Source organism: Enhydra lutris, unplaced genomic scaffold, assembly GCF_002288905.1.
Source record: "Enhydra lutris kenyoni isolate GAN:26980312 unplaced genomic scaffold, ASM228890v2 scaffoldscaffold94, whole genome shotgun sequence".
Taxonomy (NCBI): Eukaryota; Metazoa; Chordata; class Mammalia; order Carnivora; family Mustelidae; genus Enhydra; species Enhydra lutris.
The window spans coordinates 582,928-600,605 of NW_019154178.1; the positions used below are offsets into that span (position 1 = coordinate 582,928).

The 17,678-nt window shown below is 47.0% G+C and overlaps 2 protein-coding genes across 14 annotated transcripts in view; one reads left to right on the top strand and one right to left on the bottom strand.

Moving 5' to 3' along the window:
- The window catches only part of LOC111139004 (chromosome unknown C1orf43 homolog), a 10,385-nt gene extending 6,929 nt beyond the window's left edge, over nt 1-3,456 (bottom strand). Inside the window, exons 1-2 of one of the 4 annotated variants that reach the window (XM_022491081.1) lie at nt 3,189-3,456; nt 2,804-2,905 (exon numbers count right to left, since the gene is read on the bottom strand). In XM_022491081.1, coding sequence (XP_022346789.1) covers nt 2,804-2,905; nt 3,189-3,254 — 168 coding nt within the window. In that variant the 5' untranslated portion in view covers nt 3,255-3,456. The remainder of the gene's footprint in view (nt 1-2,803; nt 2,906-3,188) is intronic. The other 3 variants (XM_022491080.1, XM_022491083.1, XM_022491082.1) reach the window with 3 other exon arrangements.
- Nucleotides 3,457-3,682: 226 nt separating this feature from the next.
- The window catches only part of LOC111138910 (ubiquitin associated protein 2 like), a 41,300-nt gene continuing 27,304 nt past the window's right edge, over nt 3,683-17,678 (top strand). For 7 of the 10 annotated variants that reach the window (XM_022490899.1, XM_022490901.1, XM_022490902.1 and 4 more), the window contains exons 1-8: nt 3,748-3,776; nt 8,256-8,385; nt 9,084-9,161; nt 9,742-9,852; nt 13,904-14,072; nt 14,459-14,554; nt 14,981-15,026; nt 15,691-15,806. In XM_022490899.1, coding sequence (XP_022346607.1) covers nt 8,296-8,385; nt 9,084-9,161; nt 9,742-9,852; nt 13,904-14,072; nt 14,459-14,554; nt 14,981-15,026; nt 15,691-15,806 — 706 coding nt within the window. In that variant the 5' untranslated portion in view covers nt 3,748-3,776; nt 8,256-8,295. Of the gene's footprint in view, nt 3,777-8,255; nt 8,386-9,083; nt 9,162-9,741; nt 9,853-13,903; nt 14,073-14,458; nt 14,555-14,980; nt 15,027-15,690; nt 15,807-17,678 lie in introns of all 10 variants that reach the window. The other 3 variants (XM_022490903.1, XM_022490897.1, XM_022490898.1) reach the window with 1 other exon arrangement.

Here is a 17,678-nt window from a genome sequence, read left to right on the forward strand (position 1 = left end):
TTTAAAGATTTTATTTATTTATTTGACAGACAGAGTTCACAAGTAGGCAGAGAGGCAGGCAGAGAGAGAGAGAGGGAAGCAGGCTCCCCGCTGAGCAGAGAGCCCAATGTAGGGCTTGATCCCTGGACCCTGAGATTAGGACCTGAGCCAAAGGCAGAGGCTTAACCCACTGAGCCACCCAAGCGCCCCTATGTTAACTCTTTTAAGTAGGTAATTCATACCCATGGTGTAAAATTCACAAAAGGCTCTAAAGCCAGCCCTCACTTACCCAGAAGCAACCACTGTTAATAGTTCCAAGCTCATCTCTCTTACTTATGAGGGTTCCAGAGCCCCAACAGATTTTCTTCTTGTAACTTATTTTTAAGTAGGCTCTACACCCAGTGTGGAGCCCAATGTGGGGCTTGAACTCAGATTTCAAGACCTGAGCTGAAGAGTTGGAGGCTTGACTGACTGAGACAGCCAGGTGCCACTTCTTGCCATTTTAGAAACTTCCACTGTGAATTATATACGGAATATGGGTTACGTACATTTTAAGTAATCATAAAAATCATTAAGATAAACACCTACATCCACTATCCTGTTTATGAACTATAATGTTACCAGCAACTGTGAAGTCTTGCATGCCTATCCCTGATTGAATGCAACCCCCAATGTTAATTTGTCAACCTCGTTTTTCTTTACTGTTTATCACATCAACCTAAACAAGATGTTTAGCTTTGCCTGGTTTTGAACTTTACACAAATGGAAAAAATGTTTTGAATTCCTCTGCAACTTGTCTTTTAAAATTTTAAATACTTGGGGTGCCTGGGTAGCTCAGTCAGTAAAGCGTCTGCCTTCAGCTCAGGTCATGTTTCCAGCATCCTGGGATAGAGCCCCTGCTCCGCCGAGAGCTGGCTTTTCTCTCTTCCTCTGCTGCTCCCCTTGCTTGTGTGCCATCTCTCTGTCAAATAAATACATAAGTAAAATCTTAAAAAATTTTTTTAAATACTTTATTGCAGTAGGTCGGACTTACACGTGATAAAACACATCCAATTTGTGTGTATTGATGAGTTTGACAAATACACCCACTCAACCACCATTACAACCAAGGTAGAGAACATTCCCATCATCCCAAAATGTTCTCCAATCCCTTTGCAGTCAACCTATCCTTCCCTGCTCGACAACAATTATGTACTTTCTATTGATGTAATTCTGCCTGTTGCAGAATTTAATATAAACGGAATGCAACAAAATAGTTTTATGAATGACTTTCTGGTTTTTTTCATTCAGCATGTTTTTGAAATTCATTCAAGTTTATATTTTTTTTCATTCAAAAATGCTTTACTTTTTTTTTTTTAAAGACTTAATTTATTTGACAGAGATCATAAAGAAGCGGGGGGGCGGAGCCGCTGAGCAAAGAGCCCCTGCTGCACTCGATCCCAGGACCCTGAGACCATGACCTGAGCCGAAGGCAGAGGCTGAACCGCTGAGCCGCCCGGGCGCCCCTGGTTTAGTGCTTCGTGTTCACGTGTTTACGTTGCTTGGCTTCTTGCTGACCCTTACGGTATTCCAGGACACGTCCCTGTAAACATCGTCTCAAGCAGGCATTCGGCCAGCAGCTTCTTCGCGAAATGTCACCACCACCGACAGGAACGCCCGTGCACTCGTCTTCCGGCTCAACGGAACCAGCGAAGACCAATCGCCCCGCGGGTCAGGCGCAGGCGCAGCCTCACTGGACGCCGCCCCGCGGTTTTCGAAGCGGTGTTACCCTCCGGCACGTCCACCGGCCACACGCGAGAATGTGGACGAGACTTCTTTAAAGCGGAAGGAATCTCGTCCGGTCCAGGGACCTCTCAAACCCTCCGAGTTGTGACTCGACCGTGAGGTGCCGGACGCCGGCCCCGCACCCCTCGTCCGGAGGGCGGGTGGACCTGGGAGAACTGAGGCATGTGGAAGCAGCGCTGCTCCAGGCGTCAGGCCACAACACCTTCCTGCCGGTTGCCCGCGGAGGACCCCGGCCGACAACTCCAGGAAGAGTAACAGCACCGCGGGGGGGCGAGCACCGATCTCGGAGCTGAGGGAACGCGGCCGTGGCACTCAGTACCGAACTACTGGCCCTGCCTTTACTGTGGGCAACAGACCTGCGCTCCCGAAGCCGTCGAGGGGAGACTGGGCATTAGACAAAGGGACACACATCAAATCTGCCGGGAAACAGTTTCTAGAAAAACACGAGGACGCGAGGAGAGACAGGAGCGCGCGCCTGCACGGGGAGGAGGGCGAGGGCAGCCGTCGCCGGCCCGCAGCGCGGCCGCGCACAGCTGAGCGCGGGACAGCGAGCCCCTGCGGCCCGACCCCAGCCAGACGCCGCGCCCAGGGCGAGCCCCGAGAAGGCGCGGCGGGTCCCCCAGGCGCCCGGCGCGGACAGGTCCGGGCTCAGACGCCCGTCGGACCCGGCGGAAAACCCGCAAGTCCGCCCGCGGGACTCGCGCGTGCACAGAGCTGGGCGCAGATCAAACGTTTCTTTTTTCCCCAGATTTGACCGACTTACTGGAGAGCGAGCGCGAGCGGGCGGGGCAGGGGCCAGGAAGGGCAGCGGCACCCGAGGAGGACGCTCCGAGACGCCGCGCGGCGTCGGCCTCCGCAGCCCGTCCGGATCCGGGGCTGACGTCGCCCCCCGCCCCACCCGCAAGCAGAGCCGCCCCGGAAGGCGCGGCGCGGGGCCTCAGCTCGCACCGCGGCCGGCCCTTCCCGCTCCCCGCGCCGCGCCGGGGAAGCCCGGCCTCCGCAGTCCCCTCCCGGCCCGCCTCGGGCCGCGAGCACCTACCTTGGGGGCGTTGTGCCCCACAGGGACATGAGGGCCCCTCCGCGACTTCATGGCGAAGCGCATGATCTGCCTCTTGACGAAGATGAACAGCAGCACGAACACCTGTCCGGAAGGTGTCGGGAGGGCGCCTTAGTAAAGCACAGTTACCCACAAGGGGGCACGCCTCGGTCCCTAAGGCCCCCGTGGAGCTCCCAGGGGCGCTCCGGGGCGGGGCCGGGGCCGAGGGGGCCGCGGCTTCGGTCCCCGCGCACTCTGGAGGCGGCTCCGAGTCCAGGCGCCGAGAAGGCGCAGCTGAGAGCGCGGCAGGCGGGGATGGGGGACGCCCACGACAAGGGCCCCTACGGGGCCAGACGCGGCGGCGGGACGGGGCGGGGGGTCTCCTCACCAGGCTCCCGTAGGCCATCACCAGCACGACATTCACCCCCGACAGCCAGTTACTGCCGGACGCCATGGCCGCGCCCCCCCTCCCCCCTGCGCACAGCTCCGGGTCACGGGCCGCCCTGTCTCGTCAGCCCGGGCTCCCTGAAACCTCTCGGCCATTTCCTTACGGGGAAAGACCAAGGCTGACCCGGCCCGAAAACATGGCGGACGGGCAGCCAAGAAGGACCGTCGCCTTCCCGCTACCCCCCAGCACGTGACCTAGGCCCGCACCGGCCCCACGGGCTGCGCGCGCAGAGGCGCCGAGCGACGCAGGAACAGGAAGCAGAGGCCGCCAGTGCGTCACGCGGCGTAGGCGGGGCTGACGCCCGGAGCCGCAGCGCAGCGCGGCGGCTCGTGGCGGAGTGGTGCGCGCACGCTTGCGTGCGCGTCCTTTTTCGCGTCACGTGCCGGGTTACGCAGGCAGGCAAGTGGGAGGGGGAAGGCGCGAGAGCGAGCGCGAGAGGGGAAAGGAGGGAGGGGGTGGGGAGGAGGGAACCTCACATCACGTGACAGGGGCGGCGCGGCCCGGGGTGTCAGTGTGGAGGAGACTGAGGTAAAGTTGGGAGCGCAGCGGCGTTGGCGGCGGCGGCGGCGGCAGCGGCAGCGCGGCGGGGCCGGGTATTGTCCGCGGCCCCTTTAAATCCGCGGTCTCCCTTTCCCCTCCCTCCCTTTTCCCCTACCTCGCCGGCGCGCCCCCCCCCGTAGGCCCCCCGCCCCGTGCGTTCCCCCCACTGGACACCCCTCCCGGTCGTGCGAGCCCGGCGCCCCCCCTCGAGTCGGCCGCCGGGGGTTTTGTTTATGGTTGGATTTGCGGCCTACTGGGCCGCGCCGGAGCCGGGGCCTCGATTTGGGAGCGTGGCCGGGGCGGGGCTTGGGCAGCCGGAGGGGGGGGCCATGCGGCTAGAGCCTGAGCGGGGAGAGCGAGGAAGAGCGCGAGCGAGCGCGGCCTGGGCCCCGCCTGAGGTAGGGCCTGCTCTGCTCTGGCCGCTGCCCGTGAAGACGACGAGGGGGCCTCCTCCCTTCCCAGCCCGCTGCGGGCCTCCTCGGATCCGGATCCGGCCTGGTTTGGGGGTGGCGGGGTGGGGGGGGCGGCGGGTGGAGCTGCCCCGAACTCCCCCATGTGGCCCTCAGTTTGGAGTGCGGAGGATTAATTTGTTCCGGGTGGGAGGTGAGGAGGCGATTGGCCCCGGGAGCTCCCGAGGTGGCGCGGAGCGGGGTGAGCCTCCCATCCTCCACGCGTGGGCTTGCGTCCCCTCTCCGTTCCCAGCCTCTTTGTCAGCGCCTCTTGTTGCCCTTCCTTCTCTCGCAGCGCCCCGGCTTTGGGGACGTGTGCGTGGCTGCTGTCGTTGGCTTGCTGTTGTCCATGCTGTAGCTTGGGGTGCCCCGAACAGTTGTGCTGTGTTTGGGAAGCTGGACGGGGAGACCCCCGTAGGCTGTATTACGCCTAAGGGACGTCACTAGAGCCCTGGGGTGTGTGCTCCCTCCCCCCGTAATCGGACAGGAATTCCGAATTTCTAAAGACCCTCACTTTGTGGACAGTCCCTAAATTGCTTTGCAGACTGATGGCACAAACAGGAGACTGCTCGTCCACCGGTCTCGAAAGTAGCCGCCTCTGGTGTAGGCTGTGGGGGAAGGAAAAACACCACAGTAACAGGCCTTTTTTGTTGTCATTGTTACCGTTTTCGCCTTTGAGTGTCCCTGAGTGTTAGATGGAGAAATGCTTTTTTGGTGTCCTCTCCATCCACCTTTCCCCGCCCGTATCCTGCTCGGGGGTGTACGATGTGACTTGGGGGGGGACGGGGGACAGTGACAACCAGTCTTCCTGGAGAACAAGCGTGCGGGTCATGTATGGGTTCGTGGGTGGGTAAACTGCTGCGAGGTCTTACACCATTGTCCTTAAAAGAGTAGCGCATGCCGGTGATTGTTTCCGCGGCGGACAGCAAGTGTTGCTGGCCCAGAACTGATGATGCAAGACCTTAAGATGTACTGTTCTGTCTCTGATTTTTGAAGCCCCTCTTTGCTAAGTGTGTCCTAACTGGCAAGCACTCTTTAAAGTTAGACTCGAGAGTGTGGAGAAGGGGATGCTGGGGTCATTTCCACAGAGCCTCTAGGGGAATTAGTAGTTGTGTTACAGGTAGCAAGCCCTGTTCGCCCCAGTCCAGCTTCAGAGTGTCTGAATTGTTCCTCAACTTAGATTGTGAGCTCCCTGAGGGCAGCAACCAAGTCCTACTGCTTTTGTATTTCCTGAAGTACTGGACACATAGTAGCTACTCAATAAATACTTGTTATTTATTTTTTTCTGTAAAATTTCTCTGGCTATTTTTTCAAGTAGCTGGTTTTCAAAAGATGGTCAAGGGCACTCCTGTATTGAAACCAGTATTTGTTCCTGCGCTGTTCGCTTGGTCTCCCAACACTTCTCCTGTGTTTCCCGTAAAATATTTTTATTTTCTAAGGAAAAGTACTTAACAAGATTCCTCCCCTCCACTGTGATAACTCTAGGTATGTGTCTCTGCTTGCTACTAAAAGGCTACTAATTTTGTGCCCTCTGGTGATCCCAGATCACTCACTTTTGACCTGTCGCGCAGTGTGGTTACCTACCTAGGTGGTAAAATTTTCTTAGTCACACATTTCAAAGCACTTCTAAGAAAGAAATGGAAGTTAACAGCCGGACTGATCAGGGCTATTTCTTTTTTCCCGTCAGTAGTTATGAGCCTTTCAAGAGAACTCGTTAATGTATTTACGCAGGTACAGCGTGTGCAGTCATCCCTACTGGTAGTCACGCAATTCCTATCTAGTATTATTTCTACTCGTCGGTTGGAATCACGACAGAAGTAGAAAGCAGTCAGTAATTGTAAATTACAGGAGCATTTATTCACATTAGAAATTTCATTTTAGAGTCAATTAGTAAGTATAATAGTTTTCATCCAGTTTTAATTTTTCTCTTTGATTTGAATCCAGCGGTACTGGTGAAAGAACACTTGTTTTTTTTGTGAGTGATGATACTTGGCTATAATGCCAGTTTGGGAAAATGGACTACTGTGTAGCAAATAATCCTCTACTAGCTAAAAATATTTACAGGCCTTTGTGTGCACATGTGCATGTGTGTAGGGAGAAGAGGTAGTGGTTAAAGAATTAGCTCCGGGATTTCTTTAAAAATTTTGGCGATAGAGAATGTAAAACTCTAAATTCTTAATGACTGTATCAAAAAAACACAAAGACTTGTGCATCCTGTTGATCCAACTTGGTGAAGACTTTATCCACAGGGAAGTTAGCTTTCTTTGTGACCCAAAAAAACCAATGAAATTCACTTCCTTAATAATCCTACTATATTTCTTTAGAAGCCCAACTTATTTCTCCCTCAAATTCAGCAGTGTCTTTTGAGTGGTCTAACATTACCCCATATATAAAGTTTCATTAATGAAAAAAATTATGTGTAGAGCAGAAAATATAAACTTACTCTCTTTGGGACGGAATAAAACAATGCAGAGTAACATCTTACTTTGAGCGCTCCGTCATGTGGTGGATATTTTCTTTGTTACTAAATGCAGCCGCTGAGATGGTGTTACAAAGCAAAGTATGAACGAAGGGAACTTAAGTTCTGGAGAATCCTCGCTTGCTAGAACTGTTAATAACAAAAACTGTTCTGGTTTTGAGAAGGCCCTGTGTGTTCTCTGTCTCTTTAAAGACTCAACAAAGTCCCATTGCTGGAAATAGTGTCTCAAGTTTAAAATGATAATCCGAGGGGCACCTGGTTGGCTCTTTCTGTTAAGCATCTGCCTTTGGCTTGGGTCATGGTCCGGGGATCAAGCCCCGCCTCGGGCTCCCAGCTCAGCAGAGAGCCTGCTTCTCCCTTTCCCTCTGCCTGCCACTGCTCTTGCTTGTGCTCTCTCTTTCTGTCAAATAAATAAAATCTTAAAAAATAAAATCCTAACTCTTCTTAAAAAACAAAACAAAACAAAACAAAACAGAAAAAGATAATCCTAGAAGCCCTTTCTTCCAAATAAAACTTTGTGCTAGACACTTTTGGTTTGGGACAGATTTGCGATTCTCTGTATATTAAGGTGAGTGGTGAAGAGTTTTTGCATTTCTGGCGCCAGGGAACTGTGGACTAGGAGGCAACAGAAATAGCTGGGAAAACTGTGTTTGAATTATCTGGGGAACTGACTGAGATTCTGAGCAGTCACTGGGGCTAATACTTGCATTGTTGAAGGTTACACAGGCTCCCACTGCATGAGGAAAGACAAAACTTGAGGGAGAAAGGCTAGACTTTGCTTGTCCTTTCCCAAGTGATGGAGGTCGCATGCAACTTACATAAACTGGTTGTAAAGGGAGGTAGGAGTGCTTCTGTAGGTAGACTGAGTACAGTATTTTAAATTGCTTTTATTTGGAGTGTAGACTAATCCCCTTCCTGGAAAGCTTTTGTTTCCAGGTTTTGCTGATTATCTTTCCTTCTGTCAAAGGGACTTTAGATATTTCCATGTAGAGGCTTTTCATTATCAACATTGTTTCCCTTGGCTACCAAGATAGCAAAACTTCACAAAACCTATGTATAGGGGGCTAGTAACCAGACTGTGCCCATAACTTTAAAAAAATAAAAAATAAAACCATCACTGGGGGCACCTGGGTGGCTTAGTAGGTTGAACCTCTGCTTTGGCTCGGGTTATGGTCTCAGGGTCCTGGGAACAGCCCCCAAATTGGGCTCTTTGCTCTGCGGGGAGCCTGCTTCCCCCTCTGTCTCTGCCTACTTATGATCTCTCTCACTCTGTCAAATAAATAAATAAAATCTTAAAAAAATAACCAGGACTTAACACATACTTTATATATTTTTTGTTCTACAGAAATGGATTAATAGCCATTCTTCCTTAAGGAATTTATCAAGCTAAATATGTTTTAAGAACAGATGAATTTTCTTGTTTGTTGCTTTTAAAGAAATGAAAGTGTTTGGTGAAGATGCTGATGAAAGAGAAGTTGAAAACATTTTGCCCATATTTAACATCTAAATTACTTTTTTTTTTTTTTTTAAATCTTTCAGTATTCTACCTTGTAAATACTGTTATTTGTATATACTGTAAATGATGACGTCGGTGGGCACTAACCGAGCCCGGGGAAACTGGGAACAACCTCAAAACCAAAACCAGACACAGCACAAGCAGCGGCCACAGGTAAAGAACCCAAGGGATATGGATTTATTGGTAGCATTACTGGTTGTTACTGGTTTCCATCCAGTGCAGCAGTATTCTGTGCTTGGATTCTTGGTTTGGGTTTTTTCTTCTTGTTTTCTAGTCTTTGGCTCTTTTTACTTAGGGCTTGATGACTGTTAATGATACGCCATGATGCAGTGTTCTTCCTTTTTGTTGTTTCATACGGCATCATGAGACTTGGAAAGAATGGGTTCTGGGCTTTGTATCTGTAAGGTAGCATTTCCCTCAGACAAAATCTTAACGTTGTTCTCAGCCCTAGAGATTAGGAGGTGGCATTGGTCCTTGCAGAAACAGGAACAGGGTTTACACGTGACATTGCAAATAAATATGAATTATTTAAGGCACAAACGTTTCAAAAAGGCACTGTGATACCCGAACAGGACCTGCTTTAACTGTGAACATCGGTGGAAAAGCTCCCTGGTTTTCTAGGGATCGTAGAGTGGAATACTAATAGCTTCAGTGTTTTGTTTTGTTTTGTTTTGTCATTTTGCAAATTTAGGCATCTTAATTGACGTTAGTATTTTACCACTTGGTCATTTGTAACGAGGAGAAGGACATTGGACTGGAAGGTGGGGTGGATTATTGACTATATAAGTCCCTCTTCCTTCTCTAAACTGTTGTCTCTCGATCATGCTTTCTTGAACTTGTTTTGCTTCTAGGCCACTGCGGAGCAAATTCGACTTGCACAGATGATTTCAGACCATAACGACGCTGACTTTGAGGAGAAGGTGAAACAAGTGAGTTTACTGCCGATTTGCTGTGAGCGGCGGGGAAAGACACCAGGGTTAGCGCAGAGTTGAATGTCACAGATGGCTGCCAGGGTCCTTTGGGCTGTAGGTGTAGAAAGAATTACGACCTGAAGTACAACAGGTTAAGCCAGTAAGTGCACGCTTTTGTTTTCTGATTTACCGTCCCGCTTTGGACAGCGACCTTGTTCGAAAAGGTTTTCTCTTAATTTTAACTTCTTGTTTATTGGATGACTTTGTTGATGCCGTTTCTCACAGCAACTTTGAGCAGTTGTGCCGTCTAGGAATTGTAGAAGCTGTGGTGTGGGGAAGCCTGTGTGCTTCTGGGTTTGATTCCCTATTAGATACTTCATTGTTTGATTGTTCCATAAATACCTTGGCCCCATCCCTAATCAAAGGTGAACATTTTGCTTACCGAACTAGAATACCAAAATTCTGCACATTTTGCTTTTTTAAGTGTGGGGTTCCTTCAGGCTCAACTGGTGTCTTCTCCCTTTTCCCTTGCTCACCTGGCTTCCTTTTGTGAGGAGTGCAAGCTTGTTCTTGATGGTTGCTGATCTTTTTCTTTCAGTTGATTGATATCACAGGCAAGAACCAGGATGAATGTGTCATTGCTTTGCATGACTGCAATGGAGATGTCAACAGAGCCATCAATGTCCTACTGGAAGGAAACCCAGATACGGTAGAGTGTTAATGGAGCATTCTAGAAAGTGGGTCCCTGGCTGAGAAGCTCAGAATATTCTAAAAATAGCAAGTAGAGTAACTCAGCTTAAAGGAGAGTAGTTTAGGGGCTTCTGGGTGGCTCAGTCGTTAAGTGTCTGCTTTCGGCTCAGGTCCTGATCCCAGAGTCCTGGGATCGAGCCCCACATCAGGCTCCCTGCTCAGCGGAGAGTGTGCTCCTCCTCCTCCCACTCCCCCTGCTTGTGTTCCCTCTCTCACTGTCTCTCTCTGTCAAATAAATAAATAAAATACTTAAAAATAAATAAATAAAGGAGAGTACTTTATTCTCCAAATGGAGCAGAGAACTGCCCTGGAGATTGTTTGCTGTGGGTTACGAATACTTAAAATTTATATACAGTAAGTAGGAGGAGACCTAAAATCTGTCTTTTTTAATTTACTTAGAATAAATCATTCATTCTAGGCTATTGAGTATTTTCCAGACTGGGTTCTCAATTAGGTAGGGATGCTATATGTTAGCCTTAGTTACTAATTATAGAACATTCTGCTCATCTGTTGTATTGCTGTTGAATAAAGTCACACAAACTAGTGGATTCTGATTTCAAGACATTCTCATTAGTGTTACCTTTTACAATACATTTTCATTGCTTGAAGTTATTTCTGTTGAGGTAGTAGAGAGGTTGTTAACAGCCTTTTTGACCGTCCCTGGAGATGATAGGGGATATCTTGGAGGACCTCTTGCCCTAGAATTTCACCTCTTCTCCTTTCCACTTAATGAGATCTTTATATTTTTGTGCTTGTCTTATCACTGTCCCAAATTGTTAAGTCCCTTAAGAACAGGTGTTCTGCCTTACTAACCTTTGGGATGTGCCTGTGGTGCTTAGCAGAGAACTTTATTGTTTTAACGAGCAGTGTATCATTTTAAAGTAATCTTCGTTTACGTGGTCTTACTCTGGGGATCTTTGGTTGGGATAGATAACCAGAAGTCACTTTTAGAGAGATCAGCTTACTGGTGTTACAGTGTCACATTAGCTAAATGTTGGAGGTTTGTCAGTTTCCTTGAGACATTAGGAAATAATAGTGGAAAACTTTTTTTAGTCGTTGAATTTAAATTTGTGGATTTTTTTCTTAAAAAGTGTGGTCTTGATCCTGGCTGGCTCAGTCAGGGGAGCCTGTGACTCTTGATTTCAGGGTTGTGAGTTCAAGCTCCATGTTGGGTGTAAAGTTTGCTTTAAAAAAAATGTTTTAGATTTTACATTATTTATCTTATTTGAAAATTACTGTCTGGATAATCATATAATAGTGCCTTTGGCTCACTTTGAGTTTACTCTAGAATAATTGTGTAAGATTCTTGGGTGCGGGGAAGAGGTGGGACTGAACTCATGCCTTTTAAAAGTCTGGAATCCTTCCTCCCTCCCACCTTCCTTCCCTCCTTCAAGTCACATTTGTTTCACCTTCCATCATCTTCTGCTTAATGCTATGAAGCTAACCTTTCACAATATCAGAAAGGAAAATAAGCTGGAAAATGTAGGCTTATCCTACAAATAAACTAGCTGCTAGTGAAACCAGTGGGGCGTAATGTCAGCTGTCGGGATGTTGGACGTTTTTGGGTGGGTGAGGTCATATCAGAAAACTGGCAGTGCCTTTGGGAAGGTCATGGTAATTTCTTTTCCTTACAGAACCTGGGTAGCGCCAGCTGCTGATACATGCCATAGAGAAGGGAAAGGTGACAGGTTTCTGAAGCTTGCCAGGTTTTAAGACAAACTAGCTGAAAACTCTGAAAGCTGTTCTGAGTCTAGTTTCCAGGATTCCTGATGCAGATTCAGTTATAATAGGGGTACGGTAACTTAGGAATTGAAGCTACTGTGAGCATAAAATGACCTACCAGCTGTGGTGTGGAATGAGCTTAGACTGGAAGAGTAGGCGGCAAGGAGCTGCTGAGTCCTGGGTGGGTCCTTAATCTTCTTAAAAAGTTAATAGTGAACTATTGTAGATTCTTCAGAATTGTGGTTATGATTTTCCTATAATTTTAAGCTGAGGTTTTAACTTAAAAACTTCTTTTAATTATAGTAAAATACATTTAAAACTTATCGTTTTAATATTTTTTTTTTAAGATTTTATTTATTTGTCAGAGAGCACAAGCAGGCAGAGTGGCAGGCAGAGGTGAAGAGAGGAGCAGGCTCCCTGTGGAGCAAGGAGTCCGATGCAGGACTCGATCCCAGGACCCTAGGATCATGATCTGAGACGAAGACAGTGGCTTAACCGACTGAGCCACCCAGGCGTCCCTCATTTTAATTATTTGAAGTGTATAATTCAGTGGCATTAAGTACCCTGACAGTGTTGTGCAGCCGTTAGCATCATGCCTTTCCAGGACTCTCCATTTCCCAAACAAATACTGCATCTCTTAAACAATAACTCCCTCCATAACTCCCTCTTTCCCCATCTTCCCAGCTCCTGGTAACCTTCTATTTTCTGTCTCTTATAAATTTGCCTATTCTAGGTACTTCATGTAAGTGGAATCATACAGTATTTGTTTTTTTTTTTATGTTTTCTTACTTGGTGTAGTGTTTTCGGAGTTTATCCGTATTGTGGCTGTGTGTCTGAATTTCACTCCTTTTTAAGACTGAACAGTATTCCAATATATGGATATGATACATGTTGTTTATTCATCCATTGGTGGACACTTGGAATTATTTGGAAGTAAGTTATAGTCATCATAAATAAAATACTCTACAGCATGCTTCCCTTAAAGAAGGATATTCTATGTGACCGTAATGTTAATTGGCCCTGAAAAAATTAATAGTCATTTCATATTGTTCTTGGTCGCTGTTCTTTAAAGTTACTAGATATTGGATAGCTGTTGCTGAGCACTGGGTCCTTGTTGTTTGAGTAAGATGGGAACTAGGGTGGTAAAGATCTGGTGGTCTTGGTGTTTGGGAATTTTTATTTGTATGTATTTTCTGCAAAATATGCGTGAATCCAGAGTTTCGTTTTTTGTTTTTTTTTTAAAGATTTAACTTACTTGACAGAGAGAGAGTGAGTGAGGGAACACAAGTATGGGCAGAAGGAGAAGAAGAAGGAGGCTCCCCCACTGAGCAGGGAGCCTGATGCGGGGCTTGGGTCCCAGGACCCTGGGATCATGATCTGAGCCAAAGGCAGACGCTTAACAAGAGCCACCCAGGAGCCCTGAGGGGTGTTTTTTTAAAACTTCAGATTTATAAAACTCATTTCCTTAGGAATGAGGTTTTTGCAGGATGGTCTGGCTTACTTTCCTTACCACAGATTTTCTGTCCTGCAGTGTGGAATGAATCACAGATTACCGTGCTTTGGAGAAAGTTTAATTGGACTATTATCAGTTCAGGAAGGATAGGGAGAACACAGTGTGTAAAACCTGGAATAGAGGTTTCCTATAGTCCACATGTCTCAGGGCCAGGGCTGTGTCTTCTTGACTTGGTCTTTTTTAGCAAAGGAAATTGGTGTGTGTGTTAGAGAGTATGGTTTGGAGGGTTGGGGGGTGGTGATGAGTAGGCGCAGTTGTTTTCCTCCTGAATTCTGGTTGCTTGATGAGAGAATGTGCCTAGGAGCCCGATGTGGTTTGTTCCTTCTGAATTCAAAGTCAACCTTTAGAAACTTTTAGTTCTTTTCTGCTTTGACAGGAATAAGACTGTAAAAAGTTGAGAGTCACTGAATCCAAAGGGAATTAATTTTTTCAGCCCTGGAAATACCCTTGAAAGATAGGGAGCAATAACTAGGTCCTTTGATCTGCCAAGTGACTGCTCTGGATCCAGATCTTGGCGATCCTTATAGAAGTGATCCCTGCGATCCATTAGCTATAAGCACCTCCCCTACAATAAAGGACTTCGGTTTTTCAGTGATAGGTGTAGAATTTGTACTGAGATTGTAGTCTGTACCCTCCATTTAAACAGGACATAAATTAGTGGAAGTATCTTAGACTTGGATGATGAGAGGAAAAGGGTTGACCGTTTTCCCAGCTTTTATCTGTGATTTCCTGATAGCAATCCATATTGATTCCACGTGAATGCTCTGCCCTTTAGCATTCGTGGGAGATGGTCGGGAAGAAGAAGGGAGTCTCCGGACAGAAGGATGGTGGCCAAACGGAATCCAACGAGGAAGGCAAAGAAAATCGAGACCGTGACAGAGACTATAGTCGGCGACGTGGTGGGCCACCAAGACGAGGGAGAGGTGCCAGCCGTGGACGAGAGTGTATGCATGGGGCTTTAACAAAACCAGCTGTGGGTCAGTAATGTCTGGACTTCAGGGATGTCAGAACGCTGCTAGGCTGGACCTAGTAACCATAATATCCTTTTGATTTGTTCTTCCCACTCTTTATTGTGAGGCCTTGGTACCGCGTACAGGTAGCGTTTTCCAGCCGCAGCTACCCGGTTGGCATGAAATTACTCTGCAGTTATTGGTGAAGTTGTATAACCTACAGCTCTCTGTTGTGGCTCATCCCTGAGTAGCCATCATATCCCATCTTTCCAGCTCATTTTCTCTTCCTCATTTTTGACTCCCCACCACCATCTATACATGCCATTTACATATTTAGATAAATTCTATTGACTCTGCTCTGGCTGTGTTTTTCATTTTAGTTCGGGGTCAGGAAAACGGATTAGATGGCACCAAGAGTGGAGGGCCTTCTGGAAGAGGTACAGAAAGAGGCAGAAGAGGACGTGGCCGAGGCAGAGGTGATCAATTTCTTGAGGGGTGGGGGTGAGAATGGGGGGCAGGGTTACTGTTACTGTTAGCTCTTTAGGGTCTGCTTCATTTGAAAACAAGCACATTCACATGGCGTCTCATTATCTTAATTGAGATGTCCTGCAAATTCCAGAGCCTGCTGAGTGGGGCAGCGGGAAAGAAGGCAGGTGTCGTTTTCTTTAATGTTTATTGTTGATGTTAATGTATTTGCTTAAGGACCAGCATTTGGTCAGCAAAGGAAACGTCTGTCCGTAGTAATGGTGGTCTTCCTGGGGTGTATATTAACTGCACTGTGGGGTGAGAGAGAGAACATCTCATAATACCACCCAGTTAACTGTGGCAGAGTTGTCTCATTTAGCAAGGTAGTTTTATATCAGCTTCTAAAATAGTCTTTTTTCTTCTCTTTTTCTCTTTAGGTGGCTCTGGTAGACGAGGAGGAAGGTTTTCTGCTCAAGGAATGGGGTAAGTTTCATTGATTTGGTGCCGAAGTCTTTAATTTTTTTTTCCCCTGAGCACCACTGTAATATTCTAGAGCGGCTGATACCTGGTATCCTGAGGATAATAGGCAGCCCTACCTGAACTGTGATCAGAAAAATTTCTAGACCGTTTGACTCAGATAGGTATGTAGACTTCGGGCTTAGAGATGAGAATCCCCCACCTGGGTCATTCTCTCCATCACATAGCTTCATTTGAATGCATATACCTGCTGTTTTCCAAAATTTTACGTGGATTTTATTATTACTACTATCTTTTTAAGATTTTATTTATTTGACAGAGACACAGCGAGAGAGGGAACACAGCAGAGGGAGAAGCAGGCTCCCCGTGGAGCAGGGAGCCCAGTGTGCTCTACCGCAGGACCCTGGGGTCATGACCTGCGCTTCTTACTAGGATTCTTGATGTCCTAATCCAGGACAGATGGTAGATCTAAATTGAGATTATACCATAGGATTTTAGGTAGGCTGATAAGTGAGGGAAGTAGACGTATATAGGGTTATAGAATGGGGCTTGGTTTGATCTGTTGTTAGGGCAAAGTCAGGGTTCTTGTGGCCGTCCTCTCTGAGTTCATTTTTGCTGGTGCTGCTTAGAGCTCAGAGACTCTTTTAAGCATTTCCCCCCCCACCCCCAGAACCTTTAACCCCGCTGATTACGCAGAGCCGGCCAGTACCGACGATAACTATGGCACTAACAGCGGCGGCAGTACGTGGAACAACACTGGCCACTTCGAACCAGATGATGGGACGAGTGAGTGACCGTTTCTTGTTTCTTGTCTCTAAAACCTAAGGAAATAATTACTTTGAGGTTATCATCATATTAAAAAGTGGAGGAATAGTTTTTGGGTGCAGAGATAGGAGAGAGAGGGATGGCCATCGAAGTACTGTGTATATTCTCTTCCTGTCTGTGTGCCTGTGGGCACTTAATCATGCTGTATCACCTGGCCTCGTCACTCTTCTGTGAGATTGACGCTAGTCGCTATCTTCAGATGACAAGCAGACTGAAAGGGTGGTTGTGAAATTGCTAGTATTTGAACTTAGAATTGTTGGACTCTCAGAGCCCATGCTCTGTCACCCTGTGTGGCTGCCGTTAGGTCCACATGCATTTCCTAGGGTTTCTGTTAGAGTGTCTAGCTTTGCTCTCAGAAAAGGTATCCATAATTAATTAATTAATTGAGCCACTACTTGTAGAGGTTTAAAAGGCCTAGAATCAAAACCCACTAACAGCTTAATTGTTTTCTCGCATTGAGGTAGTATCTTTTTTCCCTTCATTTTTGGAAAATTTCAGTATCTGGGGAAAGGGGAAATTGTATCTTTCTAGCTCTATTTATTGGATAGTCTTCTGAACGTGGAAGAATATTAAGGGGATTTATTATTTTTTTTTTTTTTTAGATTCCATTCATTTATTTGGCAGACAGAGATCACAAGCAGGCAGAGAGGCAGGCAGAGAGACAGGAGGAAGCAGGCTCCCTGCCGAGCAGAGAGCCCGATGCGGGACTCGATCCCAGGACTCCGAGATCATGACCTGAGCCGAAGGCAGCGGCTTAACCCACTGAGCCACCCAGGCGCCCATATTAAGGGGATTTAAATACGATTTTTTGTTGTCATTAGCTGACTTCGGTGTCTGTAGCTGGGTAGGCTCTATATATTTAAGGATATTTTAGGTTTGTGGGATATACCAAGAGCTGTTAGGGAGTAAAAGATGGTTTTCTCTCTCTCTCTCTCTTTCTCTTTTTTTAACTTTCACCCTTTTAAATAAGAACGGCTTCTAGGCTCCAGAGTGTTTTATTCTTACGCGATCACTAACTTCTTACAGCTGAGCTGGCACATGGAGAGCTCTCGACCCTTTTCTCCTGTAAAGGGAGGAATGATCCAGTAGCAGAACATGAATTAGGCTCTTTACTCCATCTATTTACTTGCCTTGCCCTTTTTCAAAGACTGTTGATCTTTCTCTCTCTCTTTGGGAGGGTCTTTGGCACAAACAGTTCGTCTGCTGCTGACGAGATGTGAGACCTTAGGTCCTGAATGTTTCTTGCCTTTTGTTCAGCACACTGTCATCAGTGCCTCTTGGATACAGTTTTCCCATTGGTGGAGACTGAAGTGGAGTTATGGACAAGATGGAGATCCATTTTAATTCCCTAGACATTTGGCTAAGAAATGTCTTTATTACTTTGGAGGTGGATGAATGAGTTGCTCTTCATTCATCTCCTGATGGCTTTGTAGAGGCAGTGGTAGCAGTCTGAGTAACAAAAGTTACTGTTTCTGAGCTCTAGTTCTTGGACATTTGGTTTTTTATCATTGGCACAAAACATTATGGAGATTAAGGGATTTGTTTTCTGTTGTGGATAGAAAATCACGCAAGGAGTCCTAGTCCTAGATTGAAAGCCTTAGTTGTTCTCAGCAAGGATTTGGTTTGGAAACAAGGAATGATGAAGTGTGTGTTTATTTCTTCTTAGAAATAAGAAATTATTTCGTATTCAAATTATTATTCTTAGAAATTTAATTATTTAATAATAAAAATATTCTTAGAAATAAGAAATTATTTCTTATTCAAATTAGCAGATTTGGGAGGTTAGAATCAGAAATCTGAGTTGTGGCTGAATGAAAAACTGTGTGATACTGC